This window comes from Lodderomyces beijingensis (genome assembly GCF_963989305.1).
Source record: "Lodderomyces beijingensis strain CBS 14171 genome assembly, chromosome: 8".
NCBI classification, from domain to species: Eukaryota; Fungi; Ascomycota; class Pichiomycetes; order Serinales; family Debaryomycetaceae; genus Lodderomyces; species Lodderomyces beijingensis.
Window position 1 is genome coordinate 794,160 of NC_089977.1, and position 25,118 is coordinate 819,277.

The 25,118-nt window shown below is 46.0% G+C and overlaps 9 protein-coding genes across 9 annotated transcripts; 3 read left to right on the top strand and 6 right to left on the bottom strand. All coding sequences in view use genetic code 12, as the record gives it.

The window, feature by feature from the left end:
* Positions 1–911: 911 nt before the first annotated feature.
* On the bottom strand, positions 912–2,636 carry LODBEIA_P60740 (uncharacterized protein; the record flags this gene model as incomplete). Its single annotated transcript, XM_066976477.1, has 1 exon — positions 912–2,636. One exon carries the CDS (start codon positions 2,634–2,636, stop codon positions 912–914), a length of 1,725 nt encoding a protein of 574 aa, XP_066833012.1.
* Positions 2,637–3,840: 1,204 nt separating this feature from the next.
* On the bottom strand, positions 3,841–8,549 carry LODBEIA_P60750 (uncharacterized protein; the record flags this gene model as incomplete). The annotated part of the gene is made up of 2 exons (XM_066976478.1): positions 3,841–7,119; positions 8,490–8,549. The coding sequence occupies 2 exons, from the start codon at positions 8,547–8,549 to the stop codon at positions 3,841–3,843; spliced, it is 3,339 nt and encodes a 1,112-aa protein (XP_066833013.1).
* A 1,404-nt stretch (positions 8,550–9,953) lies between these two features.
* On the top strand, positions 9,954–11,888 carry LODBEIA_P60760 (uncharacterized protein; the record flags this gene model as incomplete). The annotated part of the gene is made up of 1 exon (XM_066976479.1): positions 9,954–11,888. One exon carries the CDS (start codon positions 9,954–9,956, stop codon positions 11,886–11,888), a length of 1,935 nt encoding a protein of 644 aa, XP_066833014.1.
* Positions 11,889–12,117: 229 nt separating this feature from the next.
* On the bottom strand, positions 12,118–14,370 carry LODBEIA_P60770 (uncharacterized protein; the record flags this gene model as incomplete). The annotated part of the gene is made up of 1 exon (XM_066976480.1): positions 12,118–14,370. The coding sequence occupies one exon, from the start codon at positions 14,368–14,370 to the stop codon at positions 12,118–12,120; it is 2,253 nt and encodes a 750-aa protein (XP_066833015.1).
* Positions 14,371–14,677: 307 nt separating this feature from the next.
* Positions 14,678–17,899, bottom strand: LODBEIA_P60780 (uncharacterized protein; the record flags this gene model as incomplete). The annotated part of the gene is made up of 1 exon (XM_066976481.1): positions 14,678–17,899. One exon carries the CDS (start codon positions 17,897–17,899, stop codon positions 14,678–14,680), a length of 3,222 nt encoding a protein of 1,073 aa, XP_066833016.1.
* A 356-nt stretch (positions 17,900–18,255) lies between these two features.
* On the bottom strand, positions 18,256–20,022 carry LODBEIA_P60790 (uncharacterized protein; the record flags this gene model as incomplete). Its single annotated transcript, XM_066976482.1, has 1 exon — positions 18,256–20,022. The coding sequence occupies one exon, from the start codon at positions 20,020–20,022 to the stop codon at positions 18,256–18,258; it is 1,767 nt and encodes a 588-aa protein (XP_066833017.1).
* Positions 20,023–21,003: 981 nt separating this feature from the next.
* Positions 21,004–22,629, bottom strand: LODBEIA_P60800 (uncharacterized protein; the record flags this gene model as incomplete). The annotated part of the gene is made up of 1 exon (XM_066976484.1): positions 21,004–22,629. The coding sequence occupies one exon, from the start codon at positions 22,627–22,629 to the stop codon at positions 21,004–21,006; it is 1,626 nt and encodes a 541-aa protein (XP_066833018.1).
* Positions 22,630–23,298: 669 nt separating this feature from the next.
* On the top strand, positions 23,299–23,562 carry LODBEIA_P60810 (uncharacterized protein; the record flags this gene model as incomplete). Its single annotated transcript, XM_066976485.1, has 1 exon — positions 23,299–23,562. One exon carries the CDS (start codon positions 23,299–23,301, stop codon positions 23,560–23,562), a length of 264 nt encoding a protein of 87 aa, XP_066833019.1.
* A 553-nt stretch (positions 23,563–24,115) lies between these two features.
* On the top strand, positions 24,116–25,042 carry LODBEIA_P60820 (uncharacterized protein; the record flags this gene model as incomplete). The annotated part of the gene is made up of 1 exon (XM_066976486.1): positions 24,116–25,042. The coding sequence occupies one exon, from the start codon at positions 24,116–24,118 to the stop codon at positions 25,040–25,042; it is 927 nt and encodes a 308-aa protein (XP_066833020.1).
* Positions 25,043–25,118: the final 76 nt, after the last annotated feature.

Sequence of the window (25,118 nt, forward strand, 5' to 3'; positions counted from 1 at the left end):
AAAAAAAAAAGGTCAAAGAAATCGTTGGAAATTAATTGCGTTTTCCTCTTACTAGTGAAGCTTGATTACAAATTCTGCAAATTAAGCGCATGTCGATTCCCGGATACAGAAAGTTGGAGAGAAGGACAACAAGAGCCAACAAGAGACAAAGTGCGGATACGCAAAGCCGCTAGCGCATACGCATACATGTGAGTCCGCCATACTACTACTGCTCACCATCATCAACAACAACTCGGCAAATGCCAGCGCCATCGACGGGCAAAATGCAGCTGGATGAATAATTTTCATCACCTGTGTGTTCATCAAGACGGAATTATTTTTATCGCGAGCCGAACGGGGAACCCCCACTTTTCGATGGGCCCGCTACCAGCTGTGGCTCCCTTAACTCTTGTCGAAGCATGGGCCCCAATCCAACCCCCCCCCCCCCCCCCCCCCTGACCCTTGACCCTTGACCTCCCCCCACAGGCCCCCTCTCTGCTCACTGTGCTGCGTATCGGATAGGCATATACGGGTCGGATGAGGGGGAGATGGTAAGAATAAGAGAGAGTTGTACTAGCGGCACTTCATTTGTCTTTCTTAATTTGTTTAAGAAAAAACCTTGCGAGTATCTCGGTCCAATTTTTCAAAAGATAAGGAACAATGGAGGAGGAGAGGATGGGGATGTTGTTGGTTTGGTCCTCTATCTTTTGATGTCTTTAGCTTTCACCGCCAGAGACTGTCCTAGGACGTCAAAGGCCAGCATCCAAGAGGTATTAGTGAGAATACTACTGAGAGCAATTGCCCTCTTTTTTATTTTTTTCTTTTCGTTTTACACCGTCAAACTCATTTGGGTTTCCTACTTGTTTTTTTTATTTATTCAATTTTTATTATTTCGACACTATCTAAGAATCTTGATAAAGTTTATTAACAGCTCAGTGTTTGAAAAGATCAACTTTTAAAATATCATCAATGATGGCCTTACCAGCTGCAAGAAGCTCTTCGTCAAAGTATCTTCTAGCACTCAACTGCAAGGCAATAGGTGCGCCTTTAAACTCATCAGGCTTGTAGTTTTCGTTCTCCAACTGCTCCAAGTCAGATCTGTAGGTGTAGTTCTTGTCCTCCTCGGTCCAGACGTCCAACTCGGGGTCTTGTTTCAACCCAGTTTGGAAAGCCAAAGTTGGCAAGTCCAAAATGTTAAAGATGGAGGTGTAGGACCAGTTGTAAATCTCACCCGAGTGGGGAGCAACGTTGTTGTAAGCTGGCGACAAGATGAAATCCACATTGTTGGCCACAAAGTAGTCGTTATATTCGTTTCTCAAGTCGTCTCTTATCATGTTCAACTGTCTGTTTTCAGCACAGTTGTACATCTTGGCACCTTCACCATAGTTCAAACTCCATTGTGTCAATCTTGGAATTGGCTCACCGGATTTAGCAATCAATGATCTACTTTCGTAGTTTCCGTCGCAGCAGTACATCTTGTGCACGGTTTCATAGGCCAACTTGGAGTTCTTTTGCTTCAATTCGATGATTTTGACGCCCGCGGCTTCCAATTTAGCAACAACCTCGGCTAATGCTCTTCTAATCGGAGGCGAGACTCTCACCAAGCCGTCATCTTTAACAACGGCAATGGTCAATTGCTTTACATCTGGTTTGGCAACATCTTTCCACAATTTAGGAAGTGACCACGTGTCCATATCCCATGGTTTACCCGAGTTGATGTAAGCTTTCATAAACAATTCAAGGTCGGCAACTGACCTAGCCAAAGGGCCAGTCACTGGGGAAACTGATTCTTGGCCAGAATAGTTGGCAACGTTGCCAAGGTTGGAAATTCTTCTGGTTGTTGGTCTGAAACCATGACAGCCTGAAAATGCCGCTGGAGATCTAATAGATCCACCAATATCGGACCCTACACCCAAGGTAGAGCCGCCAAATGACACAACGGCACCTTCACCCGAGGAAGAACCACCACTGGATAACAACAAATTGAATGGGTTCTTGGTGAAGCCACTGTAGTTGTTTTCCGAGTCCAACTGCATAAGCGTCAATGGCTGGGTTGTTCTAATGTAGAACACGGCACCCAATTTTCTCAAGATGTGAGCAGTAACCGAATCCTTCTCGGCGACATTTTCAACAAAAGCAGCATAGCCACCATGGGTGATTTTACCTTCAAGACTCACAAACTCCTTAAGCGAGATTGGCAAACCATGTAATGGACCAACGGTCTTGCCGTCGTTTTCCTTCTGGTAAGCATCCAACTCCTTGGCTCTTTCCAAACCTTCTTGAGTGAACAACTCGTGAGCGCAGTTGGTGAATTGGTGAGCAATAGTGGCACGCTTAGCATAAGCAGTAAAAACCTCAACAGCAGTCCATTCACCGGCGGCAATCTTGGCGACAATCTCCGTAGCCGAAGTATCGGTGATTTCAAACTCTCTCTCGGATAATAATTTAGCAGAGTACAAATAGTCAACAGCGTCAAATTGTTCTGCAATCAATTCGTCTCTCGATTTGGGCAAGGTGATCTTGTACTCGTCCAAGATGCTTTCTTCCAACCTTTTGTTGTAGGCCTCAATGAGGGGTTTGAACTTGGTGTTGTAGAGCTCTCTGTCTCCGTAATTGTCAAGTGGATCTTGAATTAAAAACTGTTCGAACGAAACCATGATGGAAGGGATAAAAATGAGTGATAATGTATTTAGTCTAGGCTATTATTGAAGGGATTGCCGAGTTGCCTCACCTAATCTTTTCCTCATAAATTTAACCCTTCCAATCTCCTTTATATATATTTATAAATATGTGTGTGCATATCTGGTTCATATCGCTTCTGTTTAGCTTAGATAGCGAACTCAAACAAAGATAAGATCCAACAGACCCCATATTTTCAACGTTCTATGGTGGGTATTCTCCCTGTAAGGGTGAGATTTCAAGCCCGCTAAGCAATCGCACAAAACAGGGGATACGAAAAGTTGCAAGATTATGCAAGTTCCGATGTAAATCTTTGGTTCAAGATGTGACCCCATCGTAATTTTTCATATCTTTTGAGGTCCATTGATAACAAATATTGAATCGTGGAAGCAGAAGTGAGGTGGGGGTGGGGGAGGACGTGTTTCTCCACTGTTTATTATGTATATATCAAAGTGGCGAAAACCCTCCACTTCAAAACACACCCACATCACACCACGTCACGCCTAAGTGAAAATTGTGGGGTTCTTCCCAACCGAAGACCAGGCCGGATGTCCAAGACGTTCGAAATGACGCGGACCTGATTGCCGAATGCAGTTGAGTATCAATTTTTCCACGAGTTGAAACATGTGAGTGTGGGCCCCTGCGACACGATACATCCAGCTCTTAATTCAACGTCGAGTGGGGATGGGTGGGGAGGATGAGATCTGGGATTATCCCATCCCGCTATCAGTTGAAACCCTCTATACTCTTGGCGATGGCAGCCTTGTAAAGCAGCTCAACGTGGTGCTTGTATTTGTTGCAAAAGAAGTAAAAAATGGGAACGGTGATTTTTTTGCTCCACGTTTCTGTTTGATAGTGTTGCCCTTTGTCTCGAATCTCCCCATCATCATCAAGATTCTCCTACTCTACAGCCCAGCTCATTGCTCAACTACTACGTCCAAGTCTGGTAATTGAAAAGATAAAAAAAAACCGTATGTATATGTAAAAAAATGGATACTAAGCTATTCAATATCATAAAAAAAGGACACTTGATGTATAAAAAAAATTGAGAACCATGCTGAAAGGCATGCCTCGATACTCTAGACGACAGATAAAAGAAAAAGCGAAGCAAAGCAAAGCAAAGCAAAGCAAAGAAATTTTGCCCAGGTGAAAAGGAATCAAGCGAAAATTTGACGGCTGTGTTCAAACCTCCATGGTGTTGGCTTTACTGAACGAGGCATACTTTTCAAATGGATCGTTCCTCTCCAATTCATATTCGGGGTTCTTGACAACTACTTTTCTCCAGTAGATCCTCTTGAACCATTTCCAAGCTTCGGCACCAATCAAAAAGGCCACCGTGAACGCGACTGCCACGCCCCATTCGTATCCAATGGGTCCATGGAGGAAGACCTTGTTGTTGATCACCGGGATGTAAACCACGGGGAACACGGTTGCAAAACCCAAGATAATCGACCAGAACAAGAACTGGTTCTCCCATAACGTATGAGCTAATCTGATAAACCAGTTCTTTTGCTCCTCGTCTTCCGGGTCAGCGGGTGCCATGTTGAAAAAGGATAATTTCAAATTGATGCACTCCCAAGCCAAGAGCAAAGCGCACCAAGTGAAAGCAGCAAATGCACCACTACGGCCTTGGAAAACCAAATCACAGCCGCTGTTGTTGGACTCGGAGTTACAGTTGGTTCCCAAGTATCCATCGCCTTTACCGTAAACGATAACGACAAAGCAAGCGAGGCAACATGCCGCCATCCAGATCCCGTAAGCAAACATATCAATCATCACTTCCCAAGTGAATATGGTCTTGTTTGGCGGTTGCTCCAAAATGTCGTGTTGAGCTTTTTCTTGGCCCAAGCCCATGGCGGGGAAACACGAGGTGACGACAATGATCCAAAGAACTTCCACTGGTGACAAGGGGAAGACACTATAGCCTTGCTCGTCCATGAATACTAGACCCACCATCAAGTAAATTGCCTGGGCCACGTTTTCAGCCAACAATTGCAACACGAATTTCTGGATGTTGGAAGACATTCTCCTACCTTCTTCAATGGCATTCAAGATCGAGGCAAAGTTGTCATCGGTAAGGACAATGTCGGAGGCGTCTTTCGCAACGTCGGATCCATTGAGACCCATGGCGATACCAACGTCGGCTTTCTTCAACGAGGGCGAGTCATTGACACCATCACCAGTCATGGCCACGAATTTCTTTCTTCTGTGCAAGGCATCAATCATGCGCACTTTGGTTTGAGGAGCACACCGGGCAATCACCAAGGGTAACACTGGGAGATTGTCAATCTCGTCATCCGACAACGCATCGAATTCACTAGCTGTCATCACCATCACGTCAACCACGTCTTGACTGTAGTGGTACAAATTGTGGGGCAAGATTCCCACTTCCTGAGCTATGGCGCGTGCTGTTCCCGGGTGGTCACCCGTAAGCATGTGCACGTTGATACCGGCTCGGTGACATTTCTTCACGGAAACACGAGACTCGGGTCTTGGTGGATCGTAAATACCAATCAACCCCAAAAACGTCAAATTCGACTCGACTTTTTCACGTGACTCGATTTCAGAACCAGAATCAGAATCGACGGTTCTTGTTGCAAACGCCAAGACTCTTAAACCCTGAGATGACAACGCGGCCATGTTTTCCTCAATAATTTCAACGTCTGCCGCGGTTAAAGGTTGCAACTCTCTAGAGTCTGCTTCGCCTTGGCCATACCAAGTGTTGCACAAGCCCAAAACTCGCTCAACTGCACCCTTGGTATAAACAGTCTGGACACCCGTTTTTCTATCCTTGTAGATTGCAGACATTCTCTTGATTGACGAGTCAAAGGGAAACTCAGCCAAGTGTTCAAGTTCACCAACAATGGTTTCTCTTGCATAGTTTAATCTAGTTGTGAATACCTGGATGGCAATCTCAGTGGCATCGCCGTGTGCATTCCATTCAATCTCTCCCGTTTCTTCATCTGTAGATTGGTTAACGGTGGCAATGTTGGCCAACGTGGCCGATATGAGCCACTGCTTTATTCCTTCCGGCATCGGCTGAGGACAAGTACGATTAAAGTCGACTTCTTCATCGGTTTGCTTAACAAACAAGGGGGAACAAGGTGCAAATCGAACGTCGCCGGCAGTTGGGTTATAGGGCTCGTTGGTGTTTTCAACAACCAATGTTCCAACGCTCGGGATCCAAACTTTTTTAGCAATCATCTTGCCCAAGGTCAATGTACCTGTCTTGTCTGAGCAAATGTCATTGATACCACCGAGTGCTTCCAACGAGTCCAATTTCCGCACAATGACATTTTTGGACACCATGACTTGGGCACCAATGGCCATTGTAATGGTCAACACCACAATCAAGGAGGATGGGATCATGGACAAGGCAACACAGATGGCGTAAATTGCCACTTGTCTGTTGACATTCATCTTTTGCGAACCCATCACGACAATGGCAAACACGACAGCGACCCAGAATAGCAATATCGCCAACCATGCCAATCTCCTCTGCAAAGGGGTGCCCACTGTAACACCAAGAACATTGCCAACGACGTTCCAAATAGTGCCAAAAAAGGCACGCGCATAGTCCTTGAAAGTTGGTTTCCCGTTGGAACGATCCACTTTTTGAATAATGCCATTGTTACCTCTAAGAGATTGAGCAATTTGTCCAATTTCCGTGTTTAGACCAGTCAGAAACGCGATTCCCGTGCCTCGACCTTTGGAAACAACCGATGAGGAAAAGGCCAAGTTGATACGATCACCAACGGGGACGGGCGTGTTCAAGTCGCGAAATACAACATCGGGGATCTTTTGCACGGGCAAGGACTCACCAGTAAGCAAGGCCTCTTCCGTTTCCAAATTCATAACTTCAATCAATCTCAAATCTGCAGGCACAGTGTCGCCTACTTTGATGTGGACCAAATCTCCAGGAACAACTTGGTCCGCGGGGATCGTGATGTCTTCGCCGTTTCTCCTGACTCTAGCCTCGGGCGAGCTCAAGCTTCTCAACGAGTCCATGGTTTTCTCGGCTTTGAACTCTTGAATGAAGCCAACGACGACATTGATACCAATGACGAATCCAATGACTCCACCGGAAATCCAGTCTCGAATCGCCAAAGCGATGATCATCGAGATGATCAAGACCAAGATCATGGCATTAAAGACCTGGTGGGCCAAGATCTTGGTGTACGAGATCTTGTCGGCTTCGCCCAAGGTATTGGTGCCAAACTCGTCGAGTTTGGCGTCGACTTGAGCATCAGTGAGCCCATGGTTGATGTCGACAGCAAGTAACTGGGCAACGTCAGCAGCAGACAACCGATAGGCGTCAACCAGATTTTCCGAATTCACATTGCTGTGGTGGTCTTGCTGTAGATTTAAACCTTCCGATTGTTTTTGACCGCCTTGAATTTCATCTTCTTGACTAAGGATCTGTTCATCTTTGATTTGTTTTTCAGTTAACTCAGAAGAAGACTTTATTTTAACGGATTCAGATGAGGACGATATCTTGAAAAGAATAAAAATGTGAACTTACGTGGGGAAAAAGAGGTTTGAAGTTGAAGTTCACTTGATGATCTTGGTTTATCTACCTAGGTGATCAAAAATGGTTATTATTTTCCGAATGAGGGTGAAGTTTGGTGGTGAGAGAAGAGGAATACCAGTAGAAAGCCGCTCGAACAGAAGGGAAAGGCCGTCCCCTTTTATACTTGACCAACTTCCAACTGCCGTCTCTCTGTTTGAGAGTGTGTGTGTGCCAGTGTTTGGAATGAAGGATACGATGGTACAGTATGAAGCAAAAGTCCACCACATTACCAATAGCACCACGGGTTTAGATTTTGTCTTTTTTTTTTTTTTTTTTTTTTTTTTTTGCAATCTTGAGAGATGCAAAAATTTTCACAATTTTGCCAGAAGACCCAAGAGAGCAATTGCATTGCGATTACACTGCGCCCTCTAGTTAGAGAAGAGATACGGTTGCTGGTGGGACTGTACGAAGAGTGGACTTTCACATTGAAAAAACAAAAAGAAAGGAAACAAGTTGCGTTGAAAAGGCATCTAAGGGTCCAGGGTTGCTTAACCGGTCAAGAAATTCTTGATGTTTAACCAACGAACGTCTGATAAGGTTAGCCTCGTTATTTAGGAGTCCATGGCTCTTTCTTCAATTCGGCCCACTTTGGGTGAAAGGTTTTGACTTGCAAAACCTTTATTTTTTCTTGTTCTCCCCCCCCACTGTCTATGTATCCAATTTGGGAGCTACTGGTGCCAACGTGTTGATGAACATCGGAGATGGGTTAGAGCCGCTCCAGCTTGTTCTTTCGTATATGCAAAGCACCGCAGAATTTAAATAAGATCCGTAGAAAGGTTTTTGCACGATGGCCAAGACTCGATGAATTTCCGATCTAAAGGGTTCTGTGTTCTGCGATTGGGTTTTACGAGCACGTTGGCAGCTATTGCTTGGAAGGGGACGCAAATGGGAAAGGAAAAAGCAAAGGAAATAGCGAACGGCCGTTGGCGAGGTAAAGCAAAGTAGAACATAAACTCTGCTCACGGGACTCGACTGGATGTCAAAAAAAAAAAAAAAAAAAAAAAAGTGTGATATGTTCCAAAAATTCCCACTAGTTCTCCAGATTCAATCTTTAGTCCTTCCACTGGACTGGACTGGGGAAGAAGGGGAGTAAGAGCCACTTGAAGAAAAATTTCAACTCAAGTACGGTTTTTTTTTTTTAAGCGCAAGGCGGTGAAACCCACTGGAATGGTTGGTTCTGTTTAAAAAAAAAAAAAAAAGCCTGAGGCTGCGAAAAATAAAGGATAAATTGCAACCAACTTTTCTTGTCTTGCTAAGTAACCTCAACTTTATATTGTTCCTCTGTTTCTTTTGCAACTTTAGTTGCAAACTGTTCACTCATCAGGGACCATCAGCGGGAGGAGAGGACCCACGTGGGTCCCGTCTCTCGAGCCGTTTGCTATTAACCCCCTGATGTGGTCAGCTGGGTCGTTTAATCTTTATTTCGCAAGATTGGCACTTGGCATCCCTCCTGAGCCGGTAAGCGTCACGTGGTGAGTTTTTACCAGCAGCGCATGTCTGGATCCAGCGTCGGAAGTCTCTAGCTAGCAGAAAGGAAGAGCATGGTGCGTGTATGGGCAACCTTGAACTGGGCGGGAGTGTTCCAGACCGAAAAGCACCTCAATCAGCTTCATGCGTCATCTAGAGAGTATAGAACCATTTGATAGTTGCAACAAAAAAAAAAAAAAAAAAGCAAGCTCCCTTGCGGGGAATCGAACCCCGATCTGCTCGGTGAAAGCGAACCGTGATAGCCATTACACTACAAAGGACTTTCCAGTGTCAAGGCAAACTCTGCTTATTGTTATGTACACAGTGTTTAAAACCAGTTTGCAGCTATCTCATGCTATATTGGAACTCTCTCGGGGACGGTTTTTCTGAGTTTCATCACTAGCACTGATGGGAACGGGGAACATAATTATTGAAAAGCTGGGATGGTGTGGTGGTCAAAAAGCAGAAGAGCAAATGTGGAAATAAGTATTCTCAAATTCACCCTCAAAAGCTTGGGGTTTCACGATTTCAACAAAATTCTGCTTGGATTCAGCTGAAACTCACTCGAAAACACCCATGGCCCCGAATGCTTTTCCCGTCGGAATCTCCGTCGGGATTTTGCACACCCGCGGGCGGCCCTGGGGCCCTTTGGTATTCGCCTTCCTGCAAGGTCTACCCCGTGCAAACGAATGGCGTTGGCGATGGCGTTGTTGGCGTTGGTGGACATTAACTCCGTCTGTCAAACCAACAGAAGGTGAAAAATAAAAATTGCGGATAAATTTGCAATTCAGAAATTATCCACTGGCCGTCTCTTCCTGGGTGCTTTCTTTGACCCCCCGAGGACCTGCCTCCGTGCAAATGCCAGCTTTGGAAGAGGTCTCGGAGTACTCAGAGTACCCCCCCAACTTTGTAGCAAGACGATATCCTCAACGAAGCTCCCGAATTGTTGAAAACTGTGGGGTTGTAGGACATCGTAACGGAGAAATATGTCCTCCACACCTCTGGCCTCTTTACCCTACCAAAACTTTTGGCCCTATTGTTGGTGTTGAAAGAAAGGAATTGCAAAATTCACAGGACAATCGTTGACCCTCGAAACCCCCCCCCCCCTGTTCTCCGTCTTTTCCAACAAGAACTGAACAATCGATAACTTTTCTCCTGGTATATCTATTATCGTGGTTCTATCCAAAGATATATATATAGATTAAGGCTAAGGCTATTTCCTGGCATCATTCGTCCCCCCCTCTTGAGTTATAATTAAATGAACAATACCAATTCCAAACTCCCCAACACGCCCATCAAACCCATTTACAAGAAATCGTCTCCCAGATCGACCAAGGCCTCCAAATCAACAATTGCCACCCCTAAGCTACAAGAGATCCCCGACCCTTTGAGCGGAAGATCTAGTAGCCCCGAGTCTCCTTCTAGGTCGAAATCCAGACGTGCGTCGCCGGCCTCGGTCAAGAGCCAGCAGTCCCTGACCAGCAATAACACTAGAGACAAGATGGCTGAAAAAGCCACTTCCAGCACTTTGAACGGTTCTCAGAAGCCAGAGGAAAGCGCGGTTCTCGTTGAGAGAGAAGAAGCCACCACCAAAACCGCGCAAACTGCAATCGACACTTCATTCTACACCAATGTCGCTGACATCGAGCCCGGTGTTGCTCGTGTCACTCAGGGGTTCCGCTCGGGAAAGACCCACTCTATCCAATTCAGGTTGAACCAATTGAGAAACCTTTATTTTGCCATCAAAAAGAACGAACAAGAACTCGTGTCCGCCTTGAACCAGGATTTCGATAGAATCCCATCCGAGACTAGAAACTACGAGATTTTAACTGGGTTGAATGAATTGGTTTATATCATGTCGCAATTGCACAAGTGGGCCAAGCCGGAACCTGTGAGCGACCTCCCGTTGAACTTGTCAACAAACCCCATCTATGTCGAAAGGATCCCCTTGGGGGTGGTTTTGGTCATTGCCGCGTACAACTACCCCTTCTTTGTCTCGATTTCCCCCATTGTCGGCGCCATTGCTGCTGGAAATGCCGTGGTTTTAAAGCAATCGGAGTTGACTCCCAACTTTACCAAAGCATTCACCAGGGTCGTGACGCAGGCTTTAGATAAGGACATTTTCTTTGTCGTTAACGGGGCCATTGCTGAAACTACCGCATTGTTGGACCAAAAAGTTGACAAAATCATCTTCACCGGCAGTGAGACTGTGGGCAAGGTGATTGCTCGCAAGGCCGCCGAGACCTTGACCCCCGTGATCTTGGAGTTGGGTGGTAAATCCCCCGCCATCATCTTGGAAGACGCCGAGCCCAAAGACCTAGCCGTCATTGCAAGAAGAATCGCCTGGGGCAGATTCACTAACGCGGGTCAAACTTGTATCGGAGTAGATTATGTGCTTGTCCCCGAGCACTTGCACTCGCAGTTTGTCGCCACCTTAAAGAAAATCTTGACCGAGGAATTCTACCCTGGCTTGACCAAGAACGACCCGCAGTTTACCCATCTTATCCATGACCGTGCATTCCAAAACTTGATCAAGATGATCGAGGCCACCAAAGGCAACGTTGTCACCGGTGGCTCCCCCAAATCCGACGCCGCTTCGAGGTTCATCCCGCCCACGGTGATTGATAACGCCACCTGGGACGACTCGAGCATGGCGAGGGAAATCTTTGGCCCCGTCTTGCCCATCGTGACCTATTCAAACTTGAATGACGCATGTCTGCAAGTAGTCAAGAATTGCGACACACCCTTGGCATTGTACGTATTCACCTGCGGCGCCACCTCCCTGGACAAGAACCCCGCTATCAAGACCATCAAGTCCACCATCCGCTCAGGCGGGTTGGTCATCAACGACGTCCTCATGCATATCGCGCTCCATAATGCGCCCTTTGGAGGTGTGGGCTCGAGTGGGTATGGCGCATATCATGGACAATTTTCATTCCGAGAGCTCTCGCATGAGCGCACGGTGATGGAACAATATTTGTGGAATGACTGGGTTATCAAGTCTAGATATCCTCCGTACTCCGATAAAAAGGATGCCTTGGTTCAAACTTCGCAGAAACCTTATGGTGGCAGAGTCTGGTTTGGCAGAAAAGGGGACGTTAGAGTCGAGGGTCCGACTTTGACGTTCACGGCGTGGAGTAACGCGTTGGGGTTGTTTACTCTTGCGCGTGATTTCATCGGTAATGCCATCTGATTGCTTGAATAGAAATTTATACTTGTTATTTAAGATGTAAATGGAACGACTTCTGAGATTCTTCCCCAGAGTCTCAGATTTAAAACTAGTTTTACGAATGAAAATAGGAGTGTGCAATTTCAAGTATCCATTTAAAACCAAAAGTAAAAACTAAAAAAATCTAAACAAGTGAAAACGCCCCTACTCCATTATAACGAAAAGAAAAGGTAAAGAAAAGAAAAGAGATGATTTAGCCACCGCCGACACCCTCGGGTCTTTCAACCTCTTTCTGAATAACCAATTCTCTGCTCATCAACTGTCTCAAGTCCTCACCGATATCATCCGAAGCCTCGCTCGAACCTTTCAAACCATTCTCGCGATCAATGAGATCCAACATCCTCTTCATTTTCAAATAGAGAAGCTCGCTGCGCACAAGCAACTTTTCCAACTTCAAATGGCCCAGCAAGTCGTTGAAGAACTTGAGCACCTCGTCAAACTGCTTCAAGTTCTGAATCACGATGCGCTCATTCTCGCTCAAGATGGCCAACGCGAAGAACAAGTGGAATTGCGACGAGTAGTAGTCGGTAAAGAAGATCTCCCAAAGTTGCAACGTTTGGTCCCATGAAAGCTCGCGCTTGAACCAGACTAGCAACATCCGGAAGAAGAAAAACAAGTCGTTGCTTTGACATACTTCCAAATGCTTGTACAAGTTGGGTAGCATGAACTGGAGAAGCTTGTTGAGTGTCACCATTTGCTTTCGCATTCCGGATTGGTCGCGGACAAAATTGCGTTCCATCCTCTCCATAAAATGGGCAAAGCTCCAGAATGTGAGCACTTCGTCTTGAATTGTAACGTATAGCGGCGAGAGCAAATCGGTCATGCCTTGAATGTAGCCGAGGTTGACATTGTACTCGTTGTAGGTGATGAGGATTTCTCGCATGGTGAACAAATGCGGGTTGCGAATGTTTGACACGTCAAACTCGTCGTCGAGTTCGTCTTCATCGGGAGTCTCCGGCTCGCTGTCTTCACCTGCATTAGCTGCATCAGCAACGGATTCATCCTGAGGAGGAGGAGAAGAAGAAGAAGAAGTTGAAGCAGCAGTCACCTGTGGCTTCTTGCTTGGGTTTTTAAACATCTCCAAGTTTCGATCGGTTCGGTTCACGTCTTTTTCAATTCTAAACTTTTGATCCTTCCAAAATTCCGTGCTTCTCTTGTCTTCGTCTTCCAACCATTTCAACTTTAATTCTTCGTATCTCGTTGTATAAGACTGTTTCAACACTTCACGCTCTTCAGCAGATGAGTCCCACGGGTACACGCCTAAAAGAAACAACCATGCCTCTGGTCTCACGTCGGGAGCTAATCCTCCATGGAAAATCCTGCTCTTGACTTCTTCTACCGTGATGCACAACCGTCCCGTGTAATCGAAAAACCCATCCCATTCTGGTCTTTCAATGGGGTCTCTTCTCAAGGTGCGGCTTATTTCCTCCTGGGTCAACAACTCATTAGAACCCAATTCTCGATTCAAGGTCTTGTAAAGTTCATCATCCAACATATATTTTGATGAACTCAGTTCGGCTTCCTCTTTAACTTGCTGCGCCCATTTAGCCAAGTAGACTCGTGCCGAGTCAAACTCGTCGCCAATCTTGACCACTTCTGGTTGGTTCATGATCTCTTTCAATGGCGCAGGCGCATTATCCTCGACGAAATCGAGCACTTGGTTCTTTGTACGTGCCGAAAAAGTAGCCACTGTTTCCAAGACTTTCCATTTCGCCGTGGCAAACATCTTGCCCACGTCCGGTAACTTGAACTCATTGTCGGACTCTGGCTTCTTTTCAGGTTTACTCTTGAAAGGGGCAAAATTCCGCAAGTCGTCAGATACCGGGTTGACGAGATACACGGTGGGTTCAATTGTCGATTTCTGCACATTGACTAGACTCTTTAAAACCTTCAAGAAATCCATGGCACCCCAGTACATCTCGCCATCAGAGCCAAACGGGTCAAACTGCTTGTTTTGAAGTTTCTGGTTCTTGAGTGTCGATGCAGACTCATCGTCGTGGAAGAAAAGAATGGGGAGCTTATTGCCGTCCTGGGTGTTGATCACAATGGACCCGAACCAATACCCATGGCTTGGGTTTCTAAACTGTATGCTGTAGATGTACGATAATGCCGTCGTGAAGGCGTACGAAGACAAAAGCGAGGCACTGGGCTTGGAGACTATTCTTGCACTGGGTGCTTTCCCCTGCTTGTTGTACTTCAATGAGCTCAATTGCAAGTCAACAATCTCCGTGTCGGCTTTATTGTAAACGACCAACTCTTCTTTGCTCAATTGCGACTCGGGAGTGAATGCAACAACGATTTCCAAATTGGAGGAGTTGGCACTCCTTGATAACGTTAGAAAACCGACTATATTATCCTTTCTCGAAGGTGTGGGGTGAAGGTATACTTTGGATTTGCAAAAGAGAAGCTCAACTTCCCCCAGTTCCAACATCCTCTTGGCCAGCATTGCAGTGCAGATCTTGTTATTGTTGTGTGAACTCGTTGTTCGTAGTGGATTGGGTGTATGATTTGGGTGGTCTTTAACCTGAGGGTCATTTCGGAGGCGCAATATAAAATTGAATCACTGCCACTTTTGATCAATCTGGGGGTGGTGCACGTGACCCACGATATTTATACGGTGGTGCCAGAAGGACCCTTTGTCATCTTGAAGAACCAGAACAAGAGACAACTCAACAGAGGTTACATGTCCGCCCGAGTACGGCAGTCTTTTCAAGATGGAAACGTTTATGCGTTTGTATTTAATTGGTGCTTTTTTACAAGTACAAGGATCCAGCAGAAACTATGTCTCTATGGACCAACTCCAACAGCCTTTCCATCTTCTCTTGGAGTTGATTATTTCCTATAGCCTTGGCGGCCTGGGCTAACTGGCGGATCAACTCTTCTAACCTTCTAAACATTCGAATCAAAGAACCTTCGTAAACGTCAGTCATCTTGCAGATTTGCGTAAATGTAGCACCCTTGCACCACGCAAAGACCACTTCCATGAGCTCGGGTCTAAACGACTCAACATAGTCCTTCTCGAGGATATCAATCTTGCATTCTCGCGATACTTTGGCAATCTTGGATGCCATTTCTTGCATTGATTTTAAAGGCTCGGCCAATTCTGGTTTCAAGCGAGGCGATTCTTTGGCTCGTTCTTGGAAAACAAAACACGAAAGCAAAGCCGCTGCTTGCTCGCTTGATAGGTCGTTGAAGTTACCATTAAAGATGAGCTCGGTCAAGAGAAGCTCATCTCCCGTGCTGATTTCACACGCTACTCTTCCCTTCAACTCAATAATGTCATTTTGAGTCGTGAACCCCAATCTACGCAACACTCTTTTTCTATGCCGGAGATCATCGAGCTGTATCACGGCCTCGGCTTCTAGAATTTTCGCCAGCAAATCCTTCAATCTTTTTTCAATCTCGGCCTTGTGCGAGTACTTCTTGTACAAGTCCGGTAACCTAGCCGTGTCGTGCAAGGGGTTGCTCGATAGTTTCGACTCAATCACGTCAATCTTTCTCAACAAGGTCTTGAAATCGTCATCATCGATTTTCATGCTGGCAACGGGGTCCATCAAGGGGATCCCATCTTTGAGCCTCTTGGGGAGGTCCTTCATTGTTTTCACCAATGTTCTCTTTGCCTGGGCACTCTTGTAATCGTCGGGGACTTTTAACCGCACACTACTGATTTTTTCAATCGAGTCCAAAGTTATTGGAATAAACTCGGCTCTTGCCTTTTCCCCGGGACCTGCTGGTCTGATACCCGATGGGAGAACAGGATTGAAAGGTTTGATGAGGTTAACTGGAGAGTCAACAAACATGGTGCAAACAAACACATTCACCACATACGACTCGTGCGCTGTGAATTCTTGTTTTTGGAATCTTCCCGGTTGTCTCTTGGCAAAGTTGGTAACCATCCCCCACCCATAATCGTCTTGTCCAATTTTGATCTTTACTACTCTACCGTCCTGGATAAAAGGGAGGATATGCCCCGGGTGAGTGATGACTTTTCTCAAATCAGCATTGTACTTGTCTAGCTGCTGCAGAAGGTCGTAGTAGTCCTTAACAGTCGCCTCATCGTCAATATGGACATCTTCAATCTCTGCTTTCAACACATTTTGTTTTCTTTCCAACTCAGGTACGCTAGCTGCGTTTTGGAACTGGTAAAAGGAACTCTCCAACATATACTCGGGCGAGATGCCTTCGACTCGCATCAAGTTGAGAATCATATTGTAACCCAAGTGGAACGCCGAGTCTAGCCTGTCTGCTTGACCTTTAACCATACCCTTGGCCACTTGGGGCTCCATTTTTTCATCAATCATCATAATGACGATGCCTCTGTCATCCAAGCCTCTTCTACCTGCACGCCCGGACATTTGAATATATTCTCCTCCCGAGACCCACCTGAACCCGACACCGTCCCACTTACGAACAGAGGTGAAAACAACAGTCTTGGCGGGCATATTGAGACCAATGGAAAAAGTTTCCGTGGCAAAAAGCACTTTTAAAAACCCTTCCTGGAACAAAATCTCGATAATCTCCTTCAAGATCGGCAACAACCCCGAGTGGTGGATCCCGATGCCTCTTTTCAACAAGGGTAGTATATTTTTAATCTGGGGCAACTCCTTGTCGTTCTCTGGGAGCAAGCTGATGGCATTTTCATAAATCTTGGTCAATGCTGCTCGTTCTTCATCGCTATTGAAGTCCAATTTCGACATCTTCAATGCCAACGCCTCGCAATCTCTTTTGGAAAAGGAAAAGACAATCACGGGGTTGAATTTCTTTTGGTAGATCATCTTGACGATTTTGTAAATATCGGTTTTGCCATCCTTGTTTCCGCCTTTGAAACTTTGCCCTTTCTTACCTGCTCGTGCTTGGCCGCCCCCCTTTCCCCTGTCATTTCCAGGGGCAGCAGCTGGATCGTCTCCCTGGTTATCACCAATGGTGGTCATGGCCTTTTGGAAGTTTTCTTCTCTAAAAGTACCCTTTTCATCGACAACCAAATGAATACCATCGCCACCAGCGGGGAACAAATAATGCTGCAAAGGGGTCGGTCTGAAATCAGTGTAAACAACATGGCACGGCTGGTTGTGGATCTTGACTATCCACTCTGCAAACTCCATGGCGTTCGGTATCGTAGCTGACAAAAAGACATAGTGGACTTTATCAGGCAACAAGATCATGGTTTCCTCCCAAACGACACCTCTTGATTTATCCCTCATGTAGTGGACTTCATCGAATATCACCCAGGCAACTTCTCGCATCACCTCGGAGCCTCGGTAGAGCATACTTCGCAAAATCTCGGTGGTCATCACCAAGCAACCGGCATCTGGGTTAATGGTCACGTCACCCGTCATTAGCCCCACATCGCCGAAATCAGCTTGCAACTCTCGATATTTTTGGTTCGACAACGCCTTTATTGGGGAGGTGTATATCACTCGTTGCTTTTCTCGAAGTGACTGTGCAATTGCATATTCTGCAACAACAGTTTTGCCTGCTGATGTGTGAGCTGAAACCAAAACACTTTCACTTCGATCGATGCACGAAATAGCGGTATCTTGGAAAGGGTCCAACGTGAATGGATACGTTCTTGCTTCGTTTTGGCGTTTGTGTTCACTGATCGGTACATAGGGGTATCCTGGCGGCACGGCAACTTGATGCCTGACCTGGTGTCTCAACTTCAACTTGGTGTTTGCATCGTCTGTAGTTTGCTGGAAACCCCCCGCCGCGTCAACTTCCCTCGACGCTTCTATTTCCACCGAGTCAAAGACCACGGGTTTGATTTTGTCTTGATGCTTTGCTTTCTTTCCGTTTGCTTTAGCTTCGGATGATGGTGATGGTGATGGTGATGGCGATGGATGGTCTTGCTCATCGCTTACTTGATCTTCACGAGTTCTTTTCTTGCTGGTTCCGTTCTGGTGTGCTTCCTCACTTTCTTCTATCTTTGGTGGAACTGTCTGCGGCGCTTCGTCAAACACATCAAACAAGTCATCCATCTCTGCCTCTTCTTGTTGCCTCTTGATGATGATGATTCTATTGGTATGAAACCAAAAAGAAGAAGTGAAAATTGCAACATTTTTAAACCTCCTCCCCCCACCAGAAAAATACAAATCAAAAAAAAAGAGCATTACTCCGATGAGCCAGAGAGGGACAAGGACGAACTTTGTAAGGGAAGATGACGCTTTATAGAGACAAAACATCTACTAGAGGAGGACAGGACGAGACTGAAGAGGATCTTGATGAATCCCAGAAACGAAAGTAGTGTTTTTTGAGCTAGCCGAAATATATTATGGAGAAAGGTTATAGATAAGTATTGAGCTTTTGGGGAGCTCAGCGATGCAGTTTTTTTTTTTTAATTTAGCTCATCTTCTTGAGCTTGAGCCAACTGTTTGATGGTGTTCCATTTTTCTCGATCGTACTCTCCAATCACTTGACTAGGTAAAGAGCTGACTCTGGATTCGCCCTCCGCGGGTCTCGCGGGAACTACAACCAAATTGCCACTCCGTTCATGGGCCACAGCTTCCGTAGCATCGTAGTCGTAATTCACGGTGTTGACGTCCCAGAGGTCAATGGGCTCGATCTGGCGCAGGGAGTGCACCGAGTGAGGGAAGATGGTATGTTGGGGCGACGACGACGACGTTGGGAAGTGGTAGTTCGTTGAGGACTCCGATGGAGTGAGGATGTGCGTGGGCGACCATGCTGCAAGGTTGGGGACGCTCAGACTATGTTTATGGATCTTGAGAAAAGACTTCAATTTTCGTGGTGACGAGGGTTTGGATCGCGATGAAAACGCCGACTTGAGCGATTGCGTGTTGGAGATCATCGAAGTCGAGTGCTTGTGATGGAGACTGGAGAACTCCATGGTTTTGGATCGAAACACTTTTTTGGGGCTGCCACTTTGGAAAAGCCTGCGTATCGCTGAGCCATTCTTGCTTGCAAAATCAGGGGTGAGATTCCCGAGCGGTGTCGAGGGCTCAGGCTGGACCTCGTCTACTTGTGGCAAGTGGTCTTCTGACGGGGCGGGACTTGACACTGAGTTGTTGCTCTCTTTGCGGAAAGTTTGCAACGATGGAGCACTGCAGCTATGTGTTAGTTGGCTCTGTGCATCCGAGTTTTCATTTGGTGTCTCCACGGGCAGAAGTGCACTTTGGTGATACCCCCCATCACCGTCATCTTGTTTATCAAAACTGGGCTCGAGCAGGATTCTGCTCTTTTGAGGAGAAATGTTGTAGCCCGAGTGGAATTTGGTCTTGCTGTATTGTTGCAAGCTATAACCATGAAATGCTGTGATTGACGGCGTGATGTCCAGTTGGAACCCCGTGACTTGTTGCAACTCGAGCAAGTCTGCAGTATAGTCCTCCACGGTGCTTGCCTTGTTGCACGTTTTCAAAACTGCCGGCAACAAGGATTCACTGATGTTTGAGATGAATTGTTTTTCACGATCAATGAGCTGCAATCGTTGCTTTTCGAGGATTTGTTTGGTGCATTCATAATCTGGGGCATGAAAGCTGGTTAGGCTACCGGGTATACTGCTGGGTTTGGAAGGCCGTCTTGCATTATCATCATTGTGATCATTGTTATCATTCCCAAATGGGCGACCTGTTGCCATCTTTTGTGAACCGATGTTTGTTTGCAAATCCAATCCAGTCGGGTAGGCAAAACCGGGTTCCTTGTTTGCTTGTTTTTGCTTTGGCATTGCCGTGTCAAACGCGTACATCTGCTCGATCAACGTGGCATCAGAGGGCTTTTTTGCAATTCTCATCTCCTCGTCTGTGGGCTCATATGTGAAGAGTGAGCGTGGTAGAAGCGAGGCAAAGGAAGCAGTTGCAAACACGATGCTTGTGGCAAACAAGATGGTGACCACGTCGTAGGGCCAGAGGAGGATCAATAGTATGCCAGATACTATGTAAAAGATGGAAACTGAGGCCTGGATGACGATGGTGACTGGATTCGTGAGTAAAAGGCATGGAATGTATGACAGCGGTAGAACAAACGCAGCTATGGCATGCATTAGATGGTACAATTCTGTCCTGCTTCGAAGTATCACCAATACCCCCAGGGCTATGGCGAGGGCCGACGATATGCTTGTGGTTATGTATTGAATCTGCCGCACTTTCATCTCGGTGTCAGTCCCATGGATCAAGAAGAAAAAGAAAATGAAAGGAATGAAAAAAAAAGGACAATCCGTGCTGAACTCGGTGATGGATCTATATCGAGCTGCTCAAGGAGTTGGGATATGTTGATGCTTGGAGAAGGTTATCCAACTGTGGTGGTTAACATTGATCGTCAACGAAAAGGAAAAAAAAAAAAAAAGAAGAGCAATACTTAGCGACAAACACCATATAATATATACATATAGGTATATGGGTATCTATATTCTAACTCTCGATGACATTCGCTGCCGTCGATAAGTGGTTAGTGCATGGAATATGGAACATCCATCGCCTATTTCCTTGATTACATCTCGGGGAATTTTTGCAATTGTTTTGGAATCGCCTGGATGCAGCAATTTGGCTTTGTGTGAAGGAGCCAAAAAAAGTGCGAATGTCTCGCAACCACCAGATTACTTTCCTAAACGAAGCGATTGGAAGAAACACCCCTTCTTGAACATACGTAGATGTAAATATATAGAAAGTATGGTTTGTATTGGTTGGTCTGGTGAGATCAAATGAAGCGTCTTGTGACTAAAGTGGGCTCCGTGGATGGTCCAATTCTTTGTATTTTCCTTTTTTTTTTTTTTTTAATTGGAAGCGGTTGTTCTTTGGTTTGTGGAGAACTCCAACCACCAAATCGTAGCAATGCCGTGCGAAAGCTCGGACCAACAGTGGTGACTATGAAAGTGTTACTCTCCTCCTGTCATGGCTGGGTTCTGCAAACCAAGTAATGCTTAAAATGTACACCAGGTATGGTGTCGTAAGCGGGAGTTCAAAACGATGGGCGAGAGAGATTTCCACTCCTGAAAATCAGAGCAGATCATGACAGATCAAAAGTCAACGTTCTTTACCTGTCTAAAAAATGAGTATATATTTATATCGATTTCACCACTACCGCTCTTTGTTTTGTCTTTGTTTTGTCTTTGTTTTTTTTTTTTGTTTTTTTTTCAAAATTTGTAGTCTCCAGAAACCCATCTGTTCACCATGTCCAACGCGTTTTCTGGTTGGTCGTAAGGAACCATGTGGCCACCGCCGTAAACTCTCAAAAAGGTGAAATTTTTGTAGTTTTTGGACTTACCAGCAGCCTTCTTGTTCACAGTCCAGTCTTTCTCTTCCGCGCTTTGGAAGCCCTTTGAGCCAGACCATTGCAACTCGTTGGCCCATGCTTGGTTACCAAGCCAGTTGCAGATAAAGTCCTTGTCACCTGCGTAAATCAACACGGGCAACTCCTTCTCCAACAAATCAATGACATTCTTTTGATAAGGTTTCATCCAGTCCCCAGCAAACATAAAGTTGCGGTTGACATCGAAGTTACAGGATTCAAAGTTGGAAACTTCTGCTCCCAAGGCCTTTTGCACTTCTGGCTTGTTCATGTACGAGTCGATATATTCCAATTGGGTGTAACACAACGAGCCTCCTTCGCACATGGTACGGATATCGTAAACGTTACGGCCCGATCTCTGGTATGGACCCATTTCGGCATTGTTGCAGTAGATGGTGGCTGGCACGCACGACCAAACTGACTCTGATTCATAGCATCCTTTAATGAGCGAAAGACATCTTGGAATTGCATCGCTCATGGATTGGCATTCGTCTTCATCCAACACTGCGGGCTCTCCACCCAAGCCACACGCCATTGGCTCATAGTATTCATATTGCACCAATGGGTCAGTTAAACCATTACCAATCAAGACCGAAGTCAAATTAAACGAACGTTCAGGGTGGGTCAAGATTTCACTGGCAAACACGGGAATATAGTGGCCAGCATAAGATTCACCAGCAATGTGGAAATCCAACTGGGCATACTCGGGAAACTGCTTAAAGAACAATTCCAAAAAGGCGTAGACATCCTTGCCGGCAGCAACGGTGTTGGAGACCGATTTAGACGAATACGAGTAGCCAACATTGACGGGTTGGTCCAAAAAGATGACAGTGGCATTGTTGTTCCAGCTGTATGGGTTGTGGACGGGCTGCAAGCTCTTGTTGATCGACGAGGGCCCCAACTCGAAAAACAACCCCGTGGCCGAAGAACAGCCGGGACCGCCATTCAACCACAAGATAACGGGGTCCCGTTTGGGGTCGTTTCTGCTTTCAAACGCCCAAAAGAAGAAGTGCTTATCTTCGTCGTCCACGTCCAAGTAACCGGAATATTGCTTCACCGAGTCTACACCGAGCGACGCGGGGGTGGACTTGACTCTCAAGCCGTGGTTGGGCAACTTGCCGTCGGTCACGTGGCAGTCAAACTGCTGCTTCTGCACATTGCTTTTACCGGGCATGGTCAACTGCAAGTCGCCAAAGCTCTTGGAGTTCAACACCAAGTCCTGCCAAATCTGCTTGGTTTCATGGCTCAATGTCTCGAGCGGCTCATTGACAACCCTGGCCACTTTGGCGAAAAACTCGTTGGTCGTCTCCTCCTTGAGCAAATGCGACAACCTGGAAGCAACCTTGTCATAGTGGTAGTCCAACTTGAATGGCAGCTGTTGCACATCCTTGAAAGGATTCTTGAAGTTCAAGGCTTCGGTAGTGCCAACAAGGGCGGCAGCAGCGACTGGAGCGAGCACTGAAAACTTCATATTTCAACTCTCAACCGAATAAGGCGAATTCAACTTAGAATAGAAAGGAAAGAAGGGAAAGAAAAGGAGGCAAAGGGCAATCAAAGGTTGCTTCTTCTTCCTCTTTTGTAGTGGCGAGAACCTTTCTTCCTTCCTTTCGTGCCTCACGGGAGAATTGGAGAGAGCAAATGATAAGAAAAAATAAGCGGGGGGAGGGATTACGTAACCAGAGCCGACTGATCACCGGTACACGACCTCCGAACTTCGACTTTGCTGGTTAAATATATACTGGTGAGTCACGTGAGCATACTCGTAACCTCCTTATTGCCGCTAGATATGGCTGGATATAGGGGGGATTGAAAGTTAGAATACCAGCCAGCAGGAAAATGTGTCCTTCTCCCGGGGCTAGCCAAAACCCAGGCGGTGAGGAGGTGCTCGCAGTTAGCAGTGGAAAGACAAAATTATCAAGTGCAATTATTGAATGTGAAGAGAAGTGTGTTGCATCACAAGTTTCCAGTATCATCCATATTGCAACTATATAATAATAAGCTGATGCGCCACGACCTTGTCAAGTTCAAACGGTTGAGAAGGGTACGGATACGAGTTTCGCTCATATCGAGTAAGCTTCGGTTCGTATATGTTTATAGACATGTATGTGTGTATTTATTTGTTCAGGAGTGGCCTACTATAATGCGCTTGATTAAGCTACCAATAGAAGAACAGTTTAGTACAGCCGATTATGATGTTACCAAGCTCGGAGCAGAAGTTATCGGCAACAAGGATCTCAAGTTCAAGCTAGCGAACGACGGTAGAGTCTCAGCCACCCTCGTTTCCAGGCTTGGCGAGTCCGTCGACAGTTTTATTGAAACGCGCCAAGTTGACGCAACACTACTGCAGCATTTGGAGGAGCAGTTAATTTTGCAAAAGGCAAGTGTCCATGCTCTAGGGATGTGAAAATGCCCATTTGTTTGTAGTCGCAGGTCCCCATTGGCAAACGAGGCTTTCCAAAGACAAAGCGGCAGAGTAAAACCCTAGCATAGGAGGATCTTTCCTTTTTGGTTTCGAACCGGTTTGAAAAGTAACGACAAAGTCGACGGCAAAGTAAAACCCTAGCATAGGAGGATCTTTCTTCTTTAGTTTCGAACCGGTTTGAATAAGTAACGACAAAGTCGAAAGCACCGTGTTGCTGTTGAATGTTCATCTTCATCTTCATCTTGATCCCCCCCACCTCGGATACGCTCGGCTCGAGACTCGGAACGCGCCTCGGAATTTTTTGTCTCGTTTCCGCATAGGTGCCGTTCGGGAGATAAGCTCGATTAGTCAGAATTGTTCGGATCCACAGTTTTTCCAGTCCTTCTCTTCAAGATTTTAAATAATTGATTTAGGCCCCCCCCACCCCTGGGTATCTTCTATGCTATATATAAGGCAGTTGCCGACGTTAGCTAGATTTGTTCCCAAGTTTCGCAATTACTCCCTATTTTCAACCTCCACGTTACCAAAAGCAGCAATGGCCAAAACATACCCAGTCACACTAGTCAAGGAGTTCAAGACCAAATCGGGAACTCCAATTTCAATTGGAACTGGCACAGGGACCGTCTGGAAACAACCAGGTAATCAAGAAAAAGTCAACGAAGAGTTGGTGTCGCAGATCCTAAAGTCGTTGGAACTTGGCTATAGGCACATTGATACTGCAGAAGTGTACAACACGCAAAAGGAAGTTGGCGAGGCATTGAAACGCACCGGGATCCCCCGGGAAGATTTGTGGATCACCACAAAGTACAATGCTGGCTGGGGGAGTGTCAAGGGCAGCCCTTCGCCTCAGAACTCGATTGACAAGGCGTTGAAGCAACTTGGCGTCGACTACATTGATTTGTATCTTATCCACACCCCGTTTTTCTCCAAGGAGGCTCTGAGCGGGTACTCCTTGGAAGACGTTTGGAAAGTGTTGGTTGAAGCAAAGAAGCAAGGCAAAGTTAGAGAAATTGGCATTTCCAATGCTGCCAAAACCCATTTGGAAAGACTATTCGCCGTGTCGCCAAGTAAAGAATACTACCCCGTGGTGAACCAAATTGAGTTCCACCCATTTCTCCAGAACCAATCGACTGATATTGTCAAGTACAGTCAAGACCACGGCATTTTGGTCGAGGCCTTCTCTCCTTTGGCGCCCTTGGCCAGAGTCAAGGAAAACGCATTGGGCGAGTATTTATCGAAATTAGCCTCAAAATATGCCAAAACTGAGGCTCAGCTCTTGTTGAGGTACACTCTTCAAAAGGGAGTGCTTCCAATAACCACCAGTTCCAAGGAAGAGAGAATCAAACAAAGTCTCGATGTGTTTGACTTTGAATTGACTGAAAACGAAGTGGCTGAAATCAACAAGATTGGTGACGCTAACCCATATAGAGCGTTCTTTCATGAACAGTTTAAAGACTTATAGAGAGAATAGATTTTCATTGAATCCTTTTTTTTTTTTTTTTTGCAGCAATACGCTCGTAAAGAATTGACACTGGCAG